The 17,325-nt window shown below is 58.1% G+C and overlaps 1 protein-coding gene across 1 annotated transcript; it reads left to right on the top strand.

Moving 5' to 3' along the window:
- The first annotated feature begins 4,542 nt into the window (after positions 1 to 4,542).
- On the top strand, positions 4,543 to 6,663 carry MROH7 (maestro heat like repeat family member 7). The gene is made up of 6 exons (XM_076363971.1): positions 4,543 to 4,590; positions 4,978 to 5,133; positions 5,743 to 5,844; positions 6,243 to 6,349; positions 6,381 to 6,390; positions 6,643 to 6,663. Exons 1-6 carry the CDS (start codon positions 4,543 to 4,545, stop codon positions 6,661 to 6,663), a joined length of 444 nt encoding a protein of 147 aa, XP_076220086.1.
- Positions 6,664 to 17,325: the final 10,662 nt, after the last annotated feature.

The following is a 17,325-nucleotide window of genomic DNA, read 5'->3' as shown; positions in this document are numbered from 1 at the left end:
TGAGACGCCGAGGCTCCCCAGACATCCATAGCCCCGTACTAGCTACTCTGAGGAACATTAACTCTATCCCAGCCAAAACCAGCACACCAGGGTGCCCCTTCGCTGATGTCGGGGAGCGCTCCATCTCTTCCTGACTACGGCAGCCAGTCAAACACAGGCGGTACAGTCAGGGCAACAGGTTTCTTCTCCTGCTGCAGGCTGCACAGAGCAGGTACACAGGGCTGCTGGACTGGGGCCCCCAGGCGTCCCCGCCTCATTTTTCAGCCGCACCTTCTACTCCCCCTTTTCCCCTTCTATCCTGACGCTCTACTTTCTGAGCTTTTGGCTGGCACGTTTTCCCTTTATATTCTCACCAGTTTCACCCCAGGCCAACTAGGTTTCTCCTTTCACGGCCTGCCATCTCCAACAGCTTCTCACTTTCTAAAGCGGTGAGTTGCACCTCAAGCCAGGGTTGATGAAGACAAAAGTGAACGAGAGCTTCTGTAAGCAATGAGACGGCAGGCACCATCAAAAAATGTCTATCGTCTCCACTGCGCACCTTAGAAACCTCGAGAAATCTCTAAAGGCACAAATAAGGAGCAGCTTAGAAGCTGTTCACATCAGTCGGGCAGGTTTGGATCCCAGTGAGGTCCATGTGTTTAGAGAAGACTTTTCTGAATGACTCCTCAAGTTCTCCGTCTCTCAGGCTGTGGGTGAGGGCCTTGATTAAAGATGTTAAGGCAGCATAGAGAGACTATTTCTTTCAGGCTTCCTCTTCTGACAGTATCTGGTACGCGCTACACACTGTAAGAGTCCCATCGACAACTGTATCCCCAAGCAGGGATTGGAGGAGAGGAGCAGGCGTAAACATCTTCTGCTTCCTGGTGCTGAGAGAGATTTTCAGAGTGGGGGAAAGGACGTAACTGTGAGATGCCAGAAACTGCGGAGATGTGAAGAGAGCACGACACGGAGGGGGAGAAGCAGAGGTCTCCCAGGGAGGTCCTGGGGCCAGGCCTGGGGCGTGTGAACACAGGGCTCTGGGATGAGCCAAAGGGTACAGGAAGGTCCTGAGGGGACATAAAAGCAGATGGGGGCCTGGGGGCACCCCGAGAGGACCCATGGGCCAATGGTGAGCTGGCTCCCTACCCCCTGCAAGTGGACTCCCTGCCCCTTCCAGCCCAGGCGGCGGGTCACAGTGGGGTCCCTTGTGACCCCCCCTCTGTGACACCCCACGGCACCATATATAGCCAGCAGGGCCGTGGCCCTGCAGTGTCTGACAAGACAGCGACGGGACAGGGCGGGAGCACGGAGCTGGCGAGGAGACCCCGAGCGCAGCCCACGTCTTTCCCTGCCGCCCCTGGCAGCCTCGTGCTGCCGAGGTGTTGCCCTTAAGCTGCCCCCCCCCTCCCCTCCCCCCAAAACTTTCCTCCATTTCGCAGGATGGCGGAGAGACCCCCCAGCCACCCCAGGGTGGCCTGGGAAGAGGTGGGGGCTCCCCAGGAGAGCCGCTCTCCACCAGAGCCCTACGAGGTGTCCACGGTCCAGCCGCTGCAGACCGGTGAGTGAGGGGCCCCCCGGGACTGGCAGAGCCGGGGCCAGCGAGCACGACCGGCTCAACGCCGGGACCCCATTTCCTCGGCACGCTGGCAGCAGGAGTCCCACGGGCAGGGACACAGTGATGCCTGAACGCCAAGGCTGCTCGGGGCTGGAGCCGTCCCCAGCACAGCCTCCCTCCTCAGCCATGCCGAGGGTAAAGATCTTGTCACCGATTGGGAAGCTTGTTGGCAAAGATGCTTTGTCCTACCGACTCTCCTGTGTTTCCCCTCCACGTAGGCGAGACGCTGCCAGAGGAGAATCCAGAGCATCCGGAGCTCCAACTGGGATGGGATTCTGAGAGCACCTGGTTGCTTTCTTCGCTCGACAGCAGCGACATGACCACGGTAATGAGCTCCCCCCTTGCTGGGACTCTTGTCCCTGGCATCCGCAGGAGGCTTGTGTGAGCAAAGGGACCCAGAATCAGTGGGGTTGGCATGGCCTTACTGTCCCTGCTGAGAGGGTTCCTGCTGTCCCCGAGCAGGGACTAGGCGAGGGTGGCACTCCAGTGTCCCAGCAGCAGCTCCAGCCCTTCTGGCCACCAGCCAGCCCTGGTTCTCTCTAGGGCAAGCACACGGCGCCCATGATGCCAACCCTCCTCCCTCACCCTGGGGACCCTCTGCTCTCACCCTCTGCCCTGCAGAGACTGCAGCCCCTGCTTCCAGCTGTCCTGCGGGCACTGCTGACAGCACTGCCGGGCACCTCTTGCCAGAGCTGCTGGCGGTGCTCAGCCAAGAAGCACCATCAGGGTGCTCGGCGTGACATGTCTTTGCTCCCCTCCTTCCTCCCGTAGGTGTTTGGAGAATACCTCCAGCCTTCTCAGATGACAGACATTCTCCTCGTGGCCATTGAGGCCTTGACAGCAGACGACATCTACGACAGGCAGCTGGGCAGCAACATCCTGGATATGGCCATGAGAGACCCTGCCTCCTGGCTGACGGATGTAAGTGCCCTGCGGCTGGATTGCCCTGCCCGTGAGCCCTGTCAGCCCTTGTTCTTCCCTCCTTCCCTAACCCAGCTCTCTCGGGCACCTGAAGCCATTTCAAGGCAGCAGAGAGGGATGGGAAGGGCAGCAGTTTCGGTGGCAGCTTGGGAAATGGCTGCACTCCAGTGGCAGCACCATCCTCACTGTGTCCCCTCCAGGTGCCAAAGATTGTGAGGTACACCCACAAAAACATGGAGCACATCCGCATGGAGCCAGCCCGGCACAGCCTGGATTCATTCCTTCTCCTGCTGACCAAGCGGTGCCCCAGGGAAGTGGTCAGGAGCCTGTTGAAGATCTCTCCAACATGCGACAGGTACCGGCCCTGACAGCCTTGAGGGCTTGCTCCCTGTCAGGATAGGGGCCCAGAGATGCTCTGGCTGCCAGGCCCACGGAAAACTGCAGGACATCCCCAAGGAGCAGGGCCCTCCATCCCACCACGCTTCCCAGCCCCGGTGGGTCAGCCAGGCCCGCAGCAGCCAAAGCTGGCCAAGCCAGAGTCCCGCCACCACGCTCCTCCCTGCCCCATGGGGAACACCACCTCAGCCCCCTCCTGCCTAAGCGGGCAGGGTCCCCGGGCACCCCAAGTGAGGGGGGTGGGCAGGGCCAGGGCTGCAGCACCGCCTGGGTCCGGAGAGGCTGGCCTGGGCACGGTGCAGTGGCCGAGGCAGCCCTGCTGACCGAGCGCTCTGGGTCTGCAGCGCTGCCCTGGCCATGTGGGAGGTGATGATCTCTGTGCCTTGGGCTTTGTGGAGTGTCTTGACGGAGCTGCTCAGCGTGCTCCAGGACCAGCGGCTGCGCAAGGTGTTCAGCTGTGCCGCGGAGGACGCCTGCATCTATCCCTTGGCTGTGAGTGACCTTCAGGGCTGTGCCTGCCTCCCCAGGGAAACAGGCACGGCCCCCTCCCCTTCCGTCTGCCTCCAAATGGCCACCTCCTCCAGTACATATGGACACAGCCCCGGAGGGTCAGCAGGGACCTGCCCAGCACCAGCCAGACCCCGTGCCAGACACTTGGGGCCCCCCTGTGCTGTTTTGGCCCCGGTGAAAAAACACAAAGCCTGCCCCTGCCCGGGCAGCACCCTGCTTCCCCCCTGCCTGCATCCCCCTGCCTGCATCCCGCTGCCTGCATCCCCCTGCCTGCATCCCCCTGCCCTGCTCTGCAGCCTGGAAACCCGGGGCAGGGGCAGAGAAAGGAGCAGAAGCCCGAGTCTGGCCAGTTGCTGGGCCTGGGGCAGAGGCATGGCCTCTGCGCAGGCTGAGGGGGCTTCAAGTCTGGGGAGAGGAGACACTTACCACCGCCCACGTGTCGTGCCCCCTTTGTGCCAGCGCGGTGGAGGGAGCCCTGCGGGCTCTGCTGGTCTCTCACTGCTGTCTTCGTTTTAGCTGCTGCTCTGCGCCGACGTTGGAACAGAGGAGTTTGCTGCCCTGTACAAAGCCCAGAGGTACCTGAGGCATCCAAGCCCGGTGATGCTCTCGCTGGTGCTGAGGGGCCTCATCACGCTTTCAGAGACACCCGAGACGGTGAGCAGGGTGTAGTCAAGCGGAGCCATGTTGGCAGCCGGGGCCTGGGGCAGGGGGTAATGTGGTGGCTTGGCCTTGGCTGGGAGGCAGGAGGCGGGGTGAGGGCTCCAATCACCCTCCCTGCTATGGAGGGGCCTGGTGGGTGCCTGGGGAGCCCTCCAGGCACAGAGGCTTGCCAATCCACCTGCCCCCTTCAGGCCGGTCGGTTTCAGGGGGTGGCTGAGCAGGGGACACTGCTCTCCTGCACTCCCTTCCCTTCCTCGGGCTCTCCCCGCATCCCCATCAGTGGCCACTGCCTGCCAGGAGGCTGCTGCAGTGACTCCTGGGCCACCTGCTGGGAAGCCGGGCGGGAGGCTGGTGCTCAGCAGCCGGCGCGTTTTTGCCAGGGTGCTCGTTCCCTGCTTCACAATAAGGAAACTGTGTGTTCCGTACAGGCAAGAAAAATACCGGTCCTGCTGCCAGACATCATGGAGACCCTGCAGGATGCCAACACTGATGTCAGGATGAAGGCCCTGGTACTGCTCAGGAACATGATGGGTCACATGAAGAGGGAGGAGGCCAGCGTCATCGCTCTGCAGCTGGCGGAGAAGCTCCTGCCCCTCTTTGATGATGTAAGGCTGCTGTGGGAGCCTGAGCCCTACAGATGGGCACCCTGCAAAGACAGCTGCCCTTCAGCCCAGCCCTGTGGGCAGCACTTGGGCAGGGCTCCCCTCCTCACTCCTCTTGCATGGCCTTTCAGGGCTTTGGGGCTGTTCAGCCACAGCTGCAGATCTGGCCCACAGCCCCTGTGTTCAGGATCCGACCCCCGAGCAGCCCCCCTCACATCAGACACGCTGATGCCCTTGCTCACTGTGGGCAGGGAGCGGCTGTTGCTCAAGTCCCCCTGTCCTCCTCACCACCAGGTGTCCAGCCAGGTGCGGGAGCTCTCCATCAGCTTCTTCCAAGACGTGATGAAGACTGTGGTGGGGAGAAACGTGAAAAAGATGAAGAAGAAAGTGCAGAGGGTCCTGCTCCCGCTCTTTCTCCACATGAACGACCAGATCGAGAGCGTGGCGAAGGTGAGTGACCAGCGACCCACTGGAGACGCCGGGAAGGGCGTGCCGACGCTGGCCTGGCATAAGGGGCGAGGGCTGCTGGACGTCAGAGTCTGGGAATGTGTGTCACCAGCCTGGGGCAGGGAGAATGGTGGGAAGGGAGGTGCAGCCAGAAGGGGACTGGCCCTGCATCCCGGGATCAAAGCTCTGCTCACCCGGAGCCTGGGTGTGGAGGAGCTGGGGCAGCCCCGGCTGGGGAGCCAAGCGTCCTGCTGGGGGATGCTCCTGGGACGTGCTGCTGGCTCCATCCTGCCCCAGTGTCTCTGGGGCTCCAGCCCTCGCTGCCTACAGCTGTGGGCCCACACCTCCTTTGCCCTTCGGCCTGCCCCCATCCCTGGCAGCAGCTCAGCAGCTCTTGAGGATCTCTGTTCTGTTGGCCGGCAGCAGGAGATACCTGAGGTGGTGGCTGCCCCGTGTCCCTGCCCTGGGCACTGAACCCAGTTCAGACTCTGTCCCCTGCTGCCTCTTCCCATAAGGGGCTGGGAACAGCTCGGAGCCTGGCCAAGAGGAGGAGGATGCCAGGGCTGCTTCCCTGGGCTGTGGTGCCATCTCCCAGCCTCTGCTTCTCTGCAGGCCTCTGGGAACACCCTCCTCGCCTGTGCAAAGTTCCTGGGATGGAGGAAGCTCAGCTACCTGGCCGAGACGCGTCAGACACACCTGATTGGAGAGTGCTTGGTGAGGACAACCCCCAAGCCCCACGGCCGGGCCCCACGTGCCCGTGGGGAGGGCTGTGCAGCTGTGCCTCGCCTGCCCTGCTCCAGCCTGGAGCCCAGAGCCTGGAGCTGCATCCTCCTTCCTTGCCCTCAAGCACGCAGCCCCCAAGGGCTCTTCTCCAGGCCCTTCTCCCCTCCCTGCCCCCAGGGTGCTGAACAAGACCCTGGCACATGTAAGCCCTGGCACTGGGACAGAGGGGTCGCAGCACCCCCAGGCCCCCTGTGCCTGCGGCTCGCTCTGAACCTCAGCCCCACAGGGCTCCTGCCTGGGAGGGAGGGAGGGAGGGCACCGGTAGGAGGGACTGGTCCGGATGGCTGGGGAGGGTCTGTATGAGCCACGTGCCCTTGTGCTCTCTCCAGCTACTGCACAACAGGAGCAGGGTGGAAGAATATCTGTGTCAGAGCCTGCCGTACCTGAAGGACGCTCAGGCCACCCTGCGAGTGGCGGCCATCAGGTTCATCGGTGAGCCACAGCCCCTGGGGTCCCTCTTCTGGCAGCCTGGCCCCGGTCCCCTCCACTGCACCGGCAGCAAGGGACAGCCCTGTGGCTGCCAGAGCCCCGGCTGCCCCGTGCAGGGCCCGCCACGCAGGTGGGCTCGCTGGGAGCCTTGCTCAGTCCCACCGCCCTCGCGTACTGTCCTTCCCTGGGGTCCGCCCTGCTGAGGGGGAGGAGGGGGTGCAGCCAGTCTGGCAGGGCCGGGGGCCGTGCTGCTGGGAGCGTGCTGGGGAGCAGGAGGTCTGACAGGAGCTCTGTGCGTAGGGCTTGCCGCGCGGCACCTGAGGAACCGAAGCTCGGAGAAGCTCTGGGATATCTGCAACGGTGAGTAGGGGCGGTGCTGTGCTGGCCGGGGCTGGCGGGGCAGGGGACAGAGCCGGGGCAGGGTGCTGCCATGGCTGGCCCCGCGCCAGGGCAACGCTCCAGGGGCAGAGGAATGTGTCAGGGGCACATGGGGCATTCCTGAGCAGCAGCTTCCAGCTGGTCTGTTTGTCCCACCTGCTCCTCCTGGCCAGGGAAAGAGATGGGTGGGGCTGGCATGGGCTGGAGGGGACTCCTGGGGGTCTCTGCAGGCAGTGGGGGTTCACGTCCGCTTCGCTTCCTTTCGTTGCAGCCCTCCTGCCCTTGGGGAAGGACACGGAACTCTCGGTCAGCTCCCTGGCAGTTCAGACCGTCTCCATCCTCACAAGAGATGTGCCAACATCAGGATGGAGCCTGCGATCGCTGTGCTGCTGGCCCTGCTGAGCCTTTGAGAGATTACGTTCTCCTCTCAAAAACGTCCGTATTTGAATATCTTGTTTTTTAAATAAAGCTGGAACAAGCAGCCCCGTCCCATGGTGTCCTTCCCATGGGGACCACCCTGAGGGTGCTGAGCAGACAGCGTCCTTCCTGGCCTCTGCCGCTGCCTGCAGGACAGCACACCCGGACCCAGGGTGTCCTTGCAGCCAAGCCCCAGCTGCCCCGCTAGACCACAAAGCCCGGAGGGGAGGAGGGGAGAAGCTTTAGCCCAACCTGCCCCTCCTGAGACATCCCAGGGCACGAAAAGGCACCCGTGCTCTGCCAAGCTGGCGAGTCGTCACTTGTCCCGGCATCAAACTCCTCTCTTGTACTGGGAGCTGGGCTGGTTTGGGCTGGGATGGAGTTAATTTCCCTCGTAGTAGCTGCTACGGGGCTCTGGGTTGGATTTGTGCTGGAAACGGTGTTGATAACACAGGGGTGTTTTCGTCCCTGCTGAGCAGTGCCTACACTGAGTCAAGGACCTTTCTGCTTCCCACCCCGCCCCACCAGCGAGCAGCCTGGGGGTGCACGAGCAGCTGGGAGGGGACACAGCCGGGACAGCTGACCCCAGCTGACCCAAGGGATATTCCACACCATACGACGTCACGCTCAGCAATAAAACTGTGGGGGAGGTTGGCGGGGGGGCTGCTGGCCGGGCATCGGTCACTTGGTGGTGAGCAACGGTTTTCATTTGCATCACTTGTCTTTCCTGGGTTTTATTTCTCTCTCTTTGTCAACTTCCTTTTCATTATTATTATTATTATTATTATTATCATTGTTATTATTATTACTTTAATTCATGTCAATTATTAAACTTTTTATCTCACGCGTTTTCTCTCTCTTACCCTTCCGATTCCCTCCCCCCATCCCGCCGGGGGGAGTGAGCGAGCGGCCGTGTGGTGCTCGGTTACCGGCCGGGGTTACACCACGACAGACCTTTCTCCACCCCCTCTTCCGTGCCGATGTCATACCCACATCTTCAATGTCTACTACATTGCTTCCAAGACAATGTCGGAGGACTTGGTGTTTTAACGAGTCTGTTCTCCTTTTGTTCTCAATGTTTTGGGAGTTAAGCTCATGGTACCATTGCGTTCCACTGGACCAGATGTTCTGGATTTCAAAGGTCTCCTCTTGGTGTCCAATGGCAGGGGAGATGGTCCATGAGCTCCCCTTCTCTCCTCAGGTTTCTTCATGTACGACAGGACTGATGGCATACGGCAGACTCTGTGGAAATGAATGTGGAGGGGTGAGGAGAGGCGAGGATGGGGACTCGCCACGTGCCCTGGGGTTGGAATGAATGGAGACTCAGAAGGTGCAACACCCTGAAAGGTGACGTCCCCCCAAAGTAAAGCACTGGATTGAGGTATCCACAAAGGACTCTGCAGTGCCATGGGAGTCAGTGGGGAGCCAGCAGGCACAGGAAGGGGAGACTGGAGAGATGCGGGAGCTGCCTGAGGAGGCCCAGGGCTCTTGTGCTGTCCTGGGGAGTGGGGCTGGTGGGAGCAGAGAAGAGGTCAAATGCAGTTGGGGTTGATGGTCACCAACAAGATGACTGCAGGAGATCCTGGGAGTGACTGGCCTCTGTTTCCCTGTGGCATTTTTGCAAGCATCAGCCCTGGGGCTGGTGGGGAGGCTGAGACCCCTCTCTGCCCCCCAGGACCTGCTGTGCCCTTCAGAGGGGCTGGGGCTGTTGCCGAGTGGCCAGAGCTCTGCAGCACCCTGCGATGAGCACTGCAGTGGGACCAGCCCAGACTGGGCTGCTCCGCTGGGCTGTGCTGTTCTGGGCTGCTGTAGAGGGCAGGGGAGGTGGGAAGAGCTGGGGAGAGGCTGGGCTGGGCTGGAAAGAGCCCAGGAGAGGGAAACACCAGTGTTCCCAACGCTGTGAGAGTGTGCAGGGTGAGGGCACCCAGCAGGGTGCTCACGGTGCAGAGCCAGGCGTCGTGGTGAAGGAAGCAAGGCACCAAAGGTGCAGAAGAGAGGGGCCCGCTCTGTGCCATGTTCCCTGGACACCCCGGGGAAGCTGCCCTGGGAAAACTGTCCCAGATCAGTCCCACACACCGGCCATTTCCATGTCTGGTGGTACACCCCAGCCCTGAGGAGGGACCTTTGCTGCTGCATGGTCACCTCTGTCCTCCTCTGGGGCCCTGTGATACCCAACTCCACCGCACTCATTAATAGAAAGGGAACCAGTTTCCTACTGACTCTTACGACACACGAGTCCCAGAGCTCTGGCCACTGCTGGTCTCTCAGCCAAGCCCTTTCCCAGACAACTCCAAAGAGATCAGGTGCTCATGGCCGTGTCCCTTGGATCTTTCCAACATTGAAAATCTCCATTGACTGAGGTCCCACCAACGGGCCTGGGCCCTTGCTCCACTGTTTCTCCCTGAACAATTTCTCAAAAACCCCAGCTCTCTCAGCCTCTGCTTCTCCATACTGTGCTCCAGGCCTCAACCACCCTTCTGGCCTCTGCAGGACTCGCTCCATTCGGTGTAGGGTCTTCCTTGTGCTGGGAAGCCCCGTACTGGACGCAGCAGTCCTGATGCGGCCCAGTGGTGGGTTCACCTTGGCCAGCAGCCAGACAGCCACCCAGCTGCTCACTCCCTCACTGCCCTGACTCAACAGGACAAGGGGAGGAAATAAACCAGGAATCTCATGGGTCAAGATAAAGTCAAGGAGATCAGTTACCAATTACTGTCACGGGCAAAGAGGTGTGGACTTGCCGAAGATCAATTTAATGTATTGCCAATTAAAAAAGATGTGGATTGTGAGAAGCAATGACAAAACTATTAAAGACCTTTGCCCTCACACTTTCTCCCAGGCTCAAATTACTCCATTGCTCCCAATTCATCTACCCTCCCCAACCCCAAGAGGAGCAGGGGTGGTGATGAAGAGGGGGTTAACAGTCAAAGAACACCTCTGCCGCTCCTTCCTCCTCACACTTCTCCCCTGCCAGTGTGGGTCTTGTCCATGGGATCCCACCATATTTGTGGTCAAGGCTCTGTGTTCTTCATATCTTCCTGTCTTACTTCTTTATACTGCCAGAATCACGGCAATGTTGAGGTTGGAAGGGACCTCTGGAGATTGTCTGGTTCAACCCCCCAGCTGAGGCAGGGTCAGCTAGAGCAGGTTGCTCAGCACCTTGTCTAGGTGGGTTTCAAATATCTCCACGGACGGACACTCCACAACCTCTCCAGGCAACCCGTTCCAGTGACTGACCACCCTCACAGTCTAAAAGTGTTTTCTTGGCTTCAGATGGAATTTTATAGACATTAATACGATCCCTCCAAGACTTTCTTTCTCCAGGCTGAACAGACCCACATCTCTCAGCCATTTCCTCCTATGAAAGACGCTACAATCCCTGAAACCAGCTCTGTGGCCCTTTGCTGGACTTGCTTGAGTAGGTCAACAGCTTTCTTGTACTGGGGAGCCCAGCCCTGGACAAAACACTCCAGACGTGGCCTCACCAGTGCTGAGAAGAGGGGACGGGTCACCTCCCTCCATCACCCAGCAATGCTTTTCCGAATGCAGCCCAGGAGGCTGTTGGCCTTTGCCGCGAGGGGGCATTGCTGGCTCGTGCTCCGCTTGTTGTCCTCTGGGAGGCCAAGGTCCTTCTCTGCAGAGCTGCTACCTGGCCGGTCGGCCCCCAGCATGATGTCCACAGTGTGGCTGGATCACAGGCTTTCTTCCCACAGGGACTTTCTCAGCAGCACCTTGTCCTTCTTGGAGATCACCTCAACCTCTGGCCCAGGCCCCACGGTGCTGCAGGGTCACCTGGGACAGCAAAGCCCTCTCCTGCCAGGGCTGCACAGCCCAGGCCTCTTTCTCTCGGGCCTTGGGGACTCCAGCTTGTGCTCTCCTTGTGGGACCCTCATCCATCATGATGTCGCCACCTGCCATCCACTCCAGCATGCCTCTGCTGGGAAGCCAAGCCTTTCCACGCAAGGGGTCCAAGCTCTGCGCATCAGGTTTCCATGTGACAATCTGCCCTTGGCCACACCTGAAGTGCCACATCTCAAGTGCTGCCACCCAAATGTCCATCAGAGCCCACAGCCTGGGCCACAGACAGCAGGAGCCCCGTGTGCCACCACAGAGGTGTGACATCAGTGGAAGAAGAGCTGAGGTGGGGAAGGACAGCTCCCATGGCTTTTGTGATGGATGGAGAGACAGCGCCTTGAGGAGAGACCGACAGGGAAGACAAGGAGGGAGGAATGCCCTGTGTGATGTCAGGGCAGCTCACCTGTATGGAGATATCCCATCTCCTCTCTGATACAGGCAACAGGTTAGGGGGGAGCTTGTGGGCGGGGGTCAAAGGAGAGACCAGGAAGGATGAGACTGCAGTAGTAGTTCCGTTTGCTTTGACCCCAGCCAGCAGCTAAGCACCACAGAGTCACTTGCTCACTCACCCCTTCCACCCCCAGCGGGATGGGGGAGAGAATCAGAAGTGCCAAGGCGAGAAAACTCTTGGATCGAGGCAAAGATGGTTGAATAAGTGAAGCAACAGCTGTGTGGGCAAGCAAAGCAAAATGAAGCATGCATTCACTACTTCCCCTTGGCGGGCAGACGTTGAGCCATTCCCAGGAAAGCGGGACTTCATCGTGTGTATCGGTGACTGAGGGAGAGAAATGCCAAGACCACAAACCTCCCCCCTTCCTCCATCTTTCCTTGAGACTTTTTGCTGAGCATGACATCATATGGAAGGGAATATCCCTTTGGTCAGTTGGGGACAGCTGTCCCAGCTCTGTCCCTGCCAACTTCTTGTGCACCCCCAGCCTCCCTGCAGTGGGGGCAGAGTGTGAGAAAGAGAAAACCTTCCTGCTCTGCAAGGACTGCTCAGCCATAGCCAAAACACCCGGTGTGTCATCAGTGCTGCTTTACGAAGAAATCCAAAGCAGATCACCATGTGGTCTGCTGTGAAGAGAATTAACTCCATCCCAGCCAGATGCAGGACAGAGTTACAGGTCATAGAGGCAGGGTGAGGAATGAACAATGTCTTTTTTAAATGACCTGAGGAAACCTGTGGATCACAGACCTTGGCACTTAGGGGGGGACTCAGCCTCCCTGGTATTCCCTGGTCAAGTGAGACAGCAGGGTGCAAACCGTCCAGGAGGTTTCTTGTGGTGTTCCTGGAAAAGTTCTTACAGGGCTGCCAAACGGGTCACCCAGTCTGATGCTCCCCTGGACCTGGTACTCCCGAAAGAGGACGAGCTGATCCGGGATGTGAAGACCAGTGTCAGCCTTGGCTGTAGTGACCATGAAATGGTGGTCTCCCAGATCCCCAGGGACATGGGGAGGGAGATGAGCAGAGCACAGACCCCTGGACATCAGGGCATGAGAACTTGACCTGCTGAGGGCACTGGCAGGTGGCAACTCGTGGGGGCAGTGTCAGGGCCCTGAGAGCATCCATAGGCCTTCATGGCCCTGAGCAGCATCACCTGGGGCCTCCACCTGCCTCTCTGTCCAGGGGCCCAGGAGACCATTGAAGCAAGGCCTGAGTTTCAGCCCCAGCTTCATCTATGCCGTAGGTGTCCGGGTCTCCAGACACAGCCACAGACACAGCCTTGCCTGTCCATGCACCTTGTTGATTCGGACTTGCACAGTCACTCCCCAGCTTGATTCTTTATCGGGTGTACAATGGAATGACACCGTGGCCCTCCGAGTGCCAGACCCCAGCTGATTGTCAGAGGCCTGGGGCCGTTCTGCTTCCTTTCTTCCCATCACTGGGTCCGGTTTTGGGAGGAGAGCAAGGAAAAGCAGGTGAGGTTTCTGGGTGCCAATGACTGAAAGGGGGGAGCAGAGCCCTCACATGTGAAATGATCTAAGGCTCTGCTAGTTCAAAACTGTTATCTTCTGCTCCTTTCTCGGAGGCCTTAAATCTTCTGCAGGAACCTGGAAGCGCTGAGATCCCTCCACCTCCCTCTCTTTTAGCAGTGAAGTTGACAGTACCCAAGTCAGAGGTTTTGTTTCAATTCTGCTTCCAGCCTAAAGCCCCCCATGGTCTGGAGATAGGCCAGGAAACTTGCAGGAGTAGCCCGCTCCTCTGGACAAAGAGGTGGATGTTCCCAGGAATCTCTGGAGGAATGCTGTCCCGATAGCTGTGTGCACGGAGCTGGTCAAATGCCTGTCTCCTTTTTTTGAATGGGGGCTTAGATGCCAGGTTCATGGGTAAACTCTCTCTGTGGATGCTGACATGGACTGAGTGACCTGGTCTGACCTCAGAGCTGGCCCTGCTTGGAGCTGGCCATTGGACTACAGACCACCTGAGCTCCCTCCCACCCTGAATTGTCCTATGAGCACATGATGTCGAGACCCTCACCTCCAGCTTTGTCTCTTCTTGTACGGTGTGTGGCAAGGCACAGGCTCCTGGAAGGGCTGGTGGGAAAGAGGCTGCTGGGGGTCTCTTGTCCAGCCTCCAGGCTGGCTGTGACGTTGTGGAGCAAAGAAGAGCTCCAAAGGTGGAGATCACAGCAACGCTCCTCTAGTCCATTTCATTTTCCGAAGGCTCAGCCTAAAGCTCCCAAGAGGCCGTTTGTGGCTGTTGCCTCTGCCATATCTTTGGCCACTGCAGAAGAGAGCTTGGCTCCGTCATCGCTCCAGGTAGGTGTAGGCTCCTACTAAGTTGCCCCATGCCTCCTTCAGCAGCCTAGAGAGGCCCAATTCCCTCAGACTCTCCTCACAGCTCGTGCTTTAGGCCCCCAGCTCCATCTTGGCAGACCTCCTCTGGACCCTCTCCAGTTTCTCCACTTTCCTTTTGAAATCTGAGGCCCACTGGCTCGTATGGCACCGTCCTGGTGCCCAGGCCCTTCTCCTCAGGGCACTCCTTAGCCAGACAGGTCTCCACCCATCCTGCTGCATAAACCTGTTGTGCAGCATGTGGGCTGAGATCAAAAACAGGCCCCAGCGTTTCTTGCTGAGCGTGTCGTCATACAGTATGGAATATCCCTCTGGTCAGTCGGGGTCAGCTGTCCTGCCTGTGGCTGCCCACCAACTTCTTGCCCACCCCCAGCCTACTCGCTGGGAGGGAGCAGAGTGAGACACAGAGAAGGCCTTGACGCTGTGCAGACACTGCTCAGCAACAGCCAAAACGCTGCTGTGTCATCAACACTGGTTGAGGCACAAACGCAAAACACCGCACCACAGGGGCTGCTACGAAGGACGTGAACCCCATCCCAGCCAGACCCAGGACACTTGAACTGGGGCTCCAGAAATGGACACAGTAGTGTACTGGTGGCCGAACAAGGGATGAGCAGGGGCAGACAATCCCTTCCCCCACTCTTCTGGCGAGGCTCCTCTTTACACACCCCAGGACACTGCTGGCCGCCTTTGCCACCACGTCACGCTCCTGGATTTTGTTTTGCCGCCTGTTCCCCAGCACCACCAGGGCCTTTTCCGCAGAGCTGCTCCCCAGCCAGGCAGGCCCCTTCCCCTGCCACTGCAGGGTGTCACTCTATCTCCCCCAGGCGCAGGACCTGGCCTTTGTCCTTTGTCTTTGCCATGAAGTTCCTGACAGGACAGTCCTCCCGCCTGCCAGGTTTCCCTGAAAGGCATCCCGAAGGCACAGGAATGGTCCTCCCAAGTGAGTATCATTGAAACCTGTGGTGAGAGCTGCCTCCGCCGGGTCATGGACACAGGTGTGAAACTGCACAGGGCTCAGGAGAGTCCCCTGTGCCGCCTCACCAAACCCCAGTATGTCCCCTGGCCTCCAGGCAGAGGATGGCCCCTTCACCACTGCCCTCTCAGCCTCATCATCCAACTGGTGCTTTGCTCCTCTGTTTGTCTATCCGTCCAGACCGTAACGGCCTCACTTGGGTGCAAGAATATTGAGGGAGACCATGCCAAAAGTCTTGCTGAAGTGGAGGTAAACAACATCACCTGGTGTCCCCACATGCACAAATGCAGCTCCTTCATCGTGAAGGCAGCCAGGTTGGCGAGGCATGGTTGACCCTTGGTCAGTCCAGGACGATGCTCTTCTCTTTTAGGTGCCCAGGGATGTCACCCAAGAGCACTCCTTCAATGGCTCCCTCCTCACCAAAGTGAGCTTGTACAGCCTGGGGTTCCCTGGGTTCCACTGTGGTCCGCTTGCACAGATGAGTGCAACACTTGCTTCTCCTACCTCACAAGAGACCTCTACCAATCCCAGGACCTTTCAAAAGGGATATTCCACAGAAAGATCCATCTTGCCCTGTAACTTCATGTCCACTCTTGTTCCTGAGATACGGTGTATTTAGTTTCTCTAATCTGTCTTATCATTCCACCTGTCCTGATACAGTGACCATTTCTAAGGTCATCTCTGCAGGTGCAGACTCTCTAGACAAAGGCCCCTTCCATTATTCTCTCATTTTCTCCTACCCTTTTTCTTTGTTCGCTCAGATAACTCTCACCTACCCAGGTGCTGCTTTGAGCTTCAGGGAGTCAAAAGCTTGCCTGTCTTTCCGTTCTCTAATTGTCTCTTCAGCCAAGTCTTTAATTATGTTCATATCTAACTTTTTTGTATCTACCTAAAACATTTCTCCTGAGATTATCCCTTGTGGAAAGGCAACCTCATTAGAGACAGCTTGTGCTTAGCGTGTGGTTGAGGAGGGTGTTTTACTGTTTAGCAAACTTTATCATGCTTTGCTTGTCTTTGCTTGCAAATAGGAAGAAATCTTCTGTGGCCTGTGTGCAGCCAGTTCTCGAAGGAGAGCGGGAGGGAGCTGGTGCAACGGAGCTGTAACATTCAGCTCCAGAGTTCAGTGAAGTCTGATGTAAGGCAAACTGACGCAAGTCCCAGGGGGCCAATGAGAACAATGGTGGGGTTGGGGAGGTGAGGATCGAGGTTGTCCATCCGGCGTCAGACCTCAAAGGACGGCTGTTCCTACCTGCCCAGGCCTCCTGAGGGGACACTCTGCATCGATATCAATTGGAGAATGCTTCTATCACCTCTTCTCTAAAATGAAAAGAAATAAAATATCAAATTTTAATTTAAAAAATATTTTTTATTAGGTGCCCTTTGAAATCTTCCTCTTTCACCGCACTATGAAATGACTCCAATGAGCTGTACAAGCCTGGAAGAGCTGAAGAACACTACAGGAAGGGAAAGAGCTCGTTAAGGCTCTCTGTCTTTTAATGAGACCCATGGAGTATTTGGTGCTGAGTCCTTGAAGCTCCCATGATGAGAGGAGATTGAAGAAACCTCTCCAGAAGTCCAAGTCAGAAGCAAAGGAGTACTGAAGTATGACTGGGTCCCCCTGAGGACCATTCCTGACAAAGCCTCCCCATGGACTCGTTAGAGCAGGTAATTGGAGGCTGTGATTGCAGGTAGGCAAAGGCACTGTGCAGGCAGCTGTGATGCTGAGAGAAGCCTTGGTTGTATTCAGAAAGCAGAAAGGCCAAGCCCTGACCCCCAGGCCCTGAGAAGGCCGACCCTGTCCCTCACGCGTGGCTCAGGGCTCTTCCTGGGGGCAGTGGGATGTGAGGGTGAGCAATGCCAGGTGTAGAAAAACTGTACAACCCCTCCCGGCCTCCCCAAGCAGGGGAAAGGAAGAAATGCAGTCCAGAGCCTCAAGAGAAAGTTCCTCCTTGTAGGCCTCGGTGGTAGAGGCAACTGCCGTAGCCAAGGGGACAAAGACCTCGGTTTTGATGGGCCTTTCAGCCTTGCCAGAGGCCGAGGCCGTCTCTACTGCAGGCTGTCCTACATTGTCCCATGCCTGCACCTCTTTCGCTTCAGGCTGCTGACACCCTTCTTGCTTTCCCACCTACCTCTCAGCCCAGCATTTCTGTGTCTTCACTGATGTCTCTCCAGCCATTGCTGGCTTTTGCTTGAAAGACAAAGCCATGGGCTGATCCAGACGCCCTCTGGGTGACCTCTTGCACCACAAGGCTACCCTCAGAGTGAGATTTCTTTTTCCTCACCTCCACTCTGAACCTTCCAAGCTGCAATTTGTGGAGGTTTCCTTCTCTTCCCAGTACCCAGAAAAGCTCCATTATCTCAGAAACCACCCTTCAAATAGTTCCGGGCTACTACTATAGAGTCCTGAGCCTCTACTTCACCAGGCTAAAGAACCCCAGGTCCCTCTGCCTCTCCACAGAGGCCTCAAACCACATCCTGGCAGATGCCCTTTGGGGCCGCTCCAGTTCTTCCCCATTCCTCCAGACCAGGGAGGCCTTGGTTTTCCATTTCTTTTATCCAAGAAG

The sequence above is a fragment of the Aptenodytes patagonicus genome, unplaced genomic scaffold (genome assembly GCF_965638725.1).
Source record: "Aptenodytes patagonicus unplaced genomic scaffold, bAptPat1.pri.cur scaffold_362, whole genome shotgun sequence".
Classification (NCBI taxonomy): domain Eukaryota; kingdom Metazoa; phylum Chordata; class Aves; order Sphenisciformes; family Spheniscidae; genus Aptenodytes; species Aptenodytes patagonicus.
Note: the sequence above shows the minus strand (reverse complement) of the source record. Positions and strands in the feature narration are given on the sequence as shown.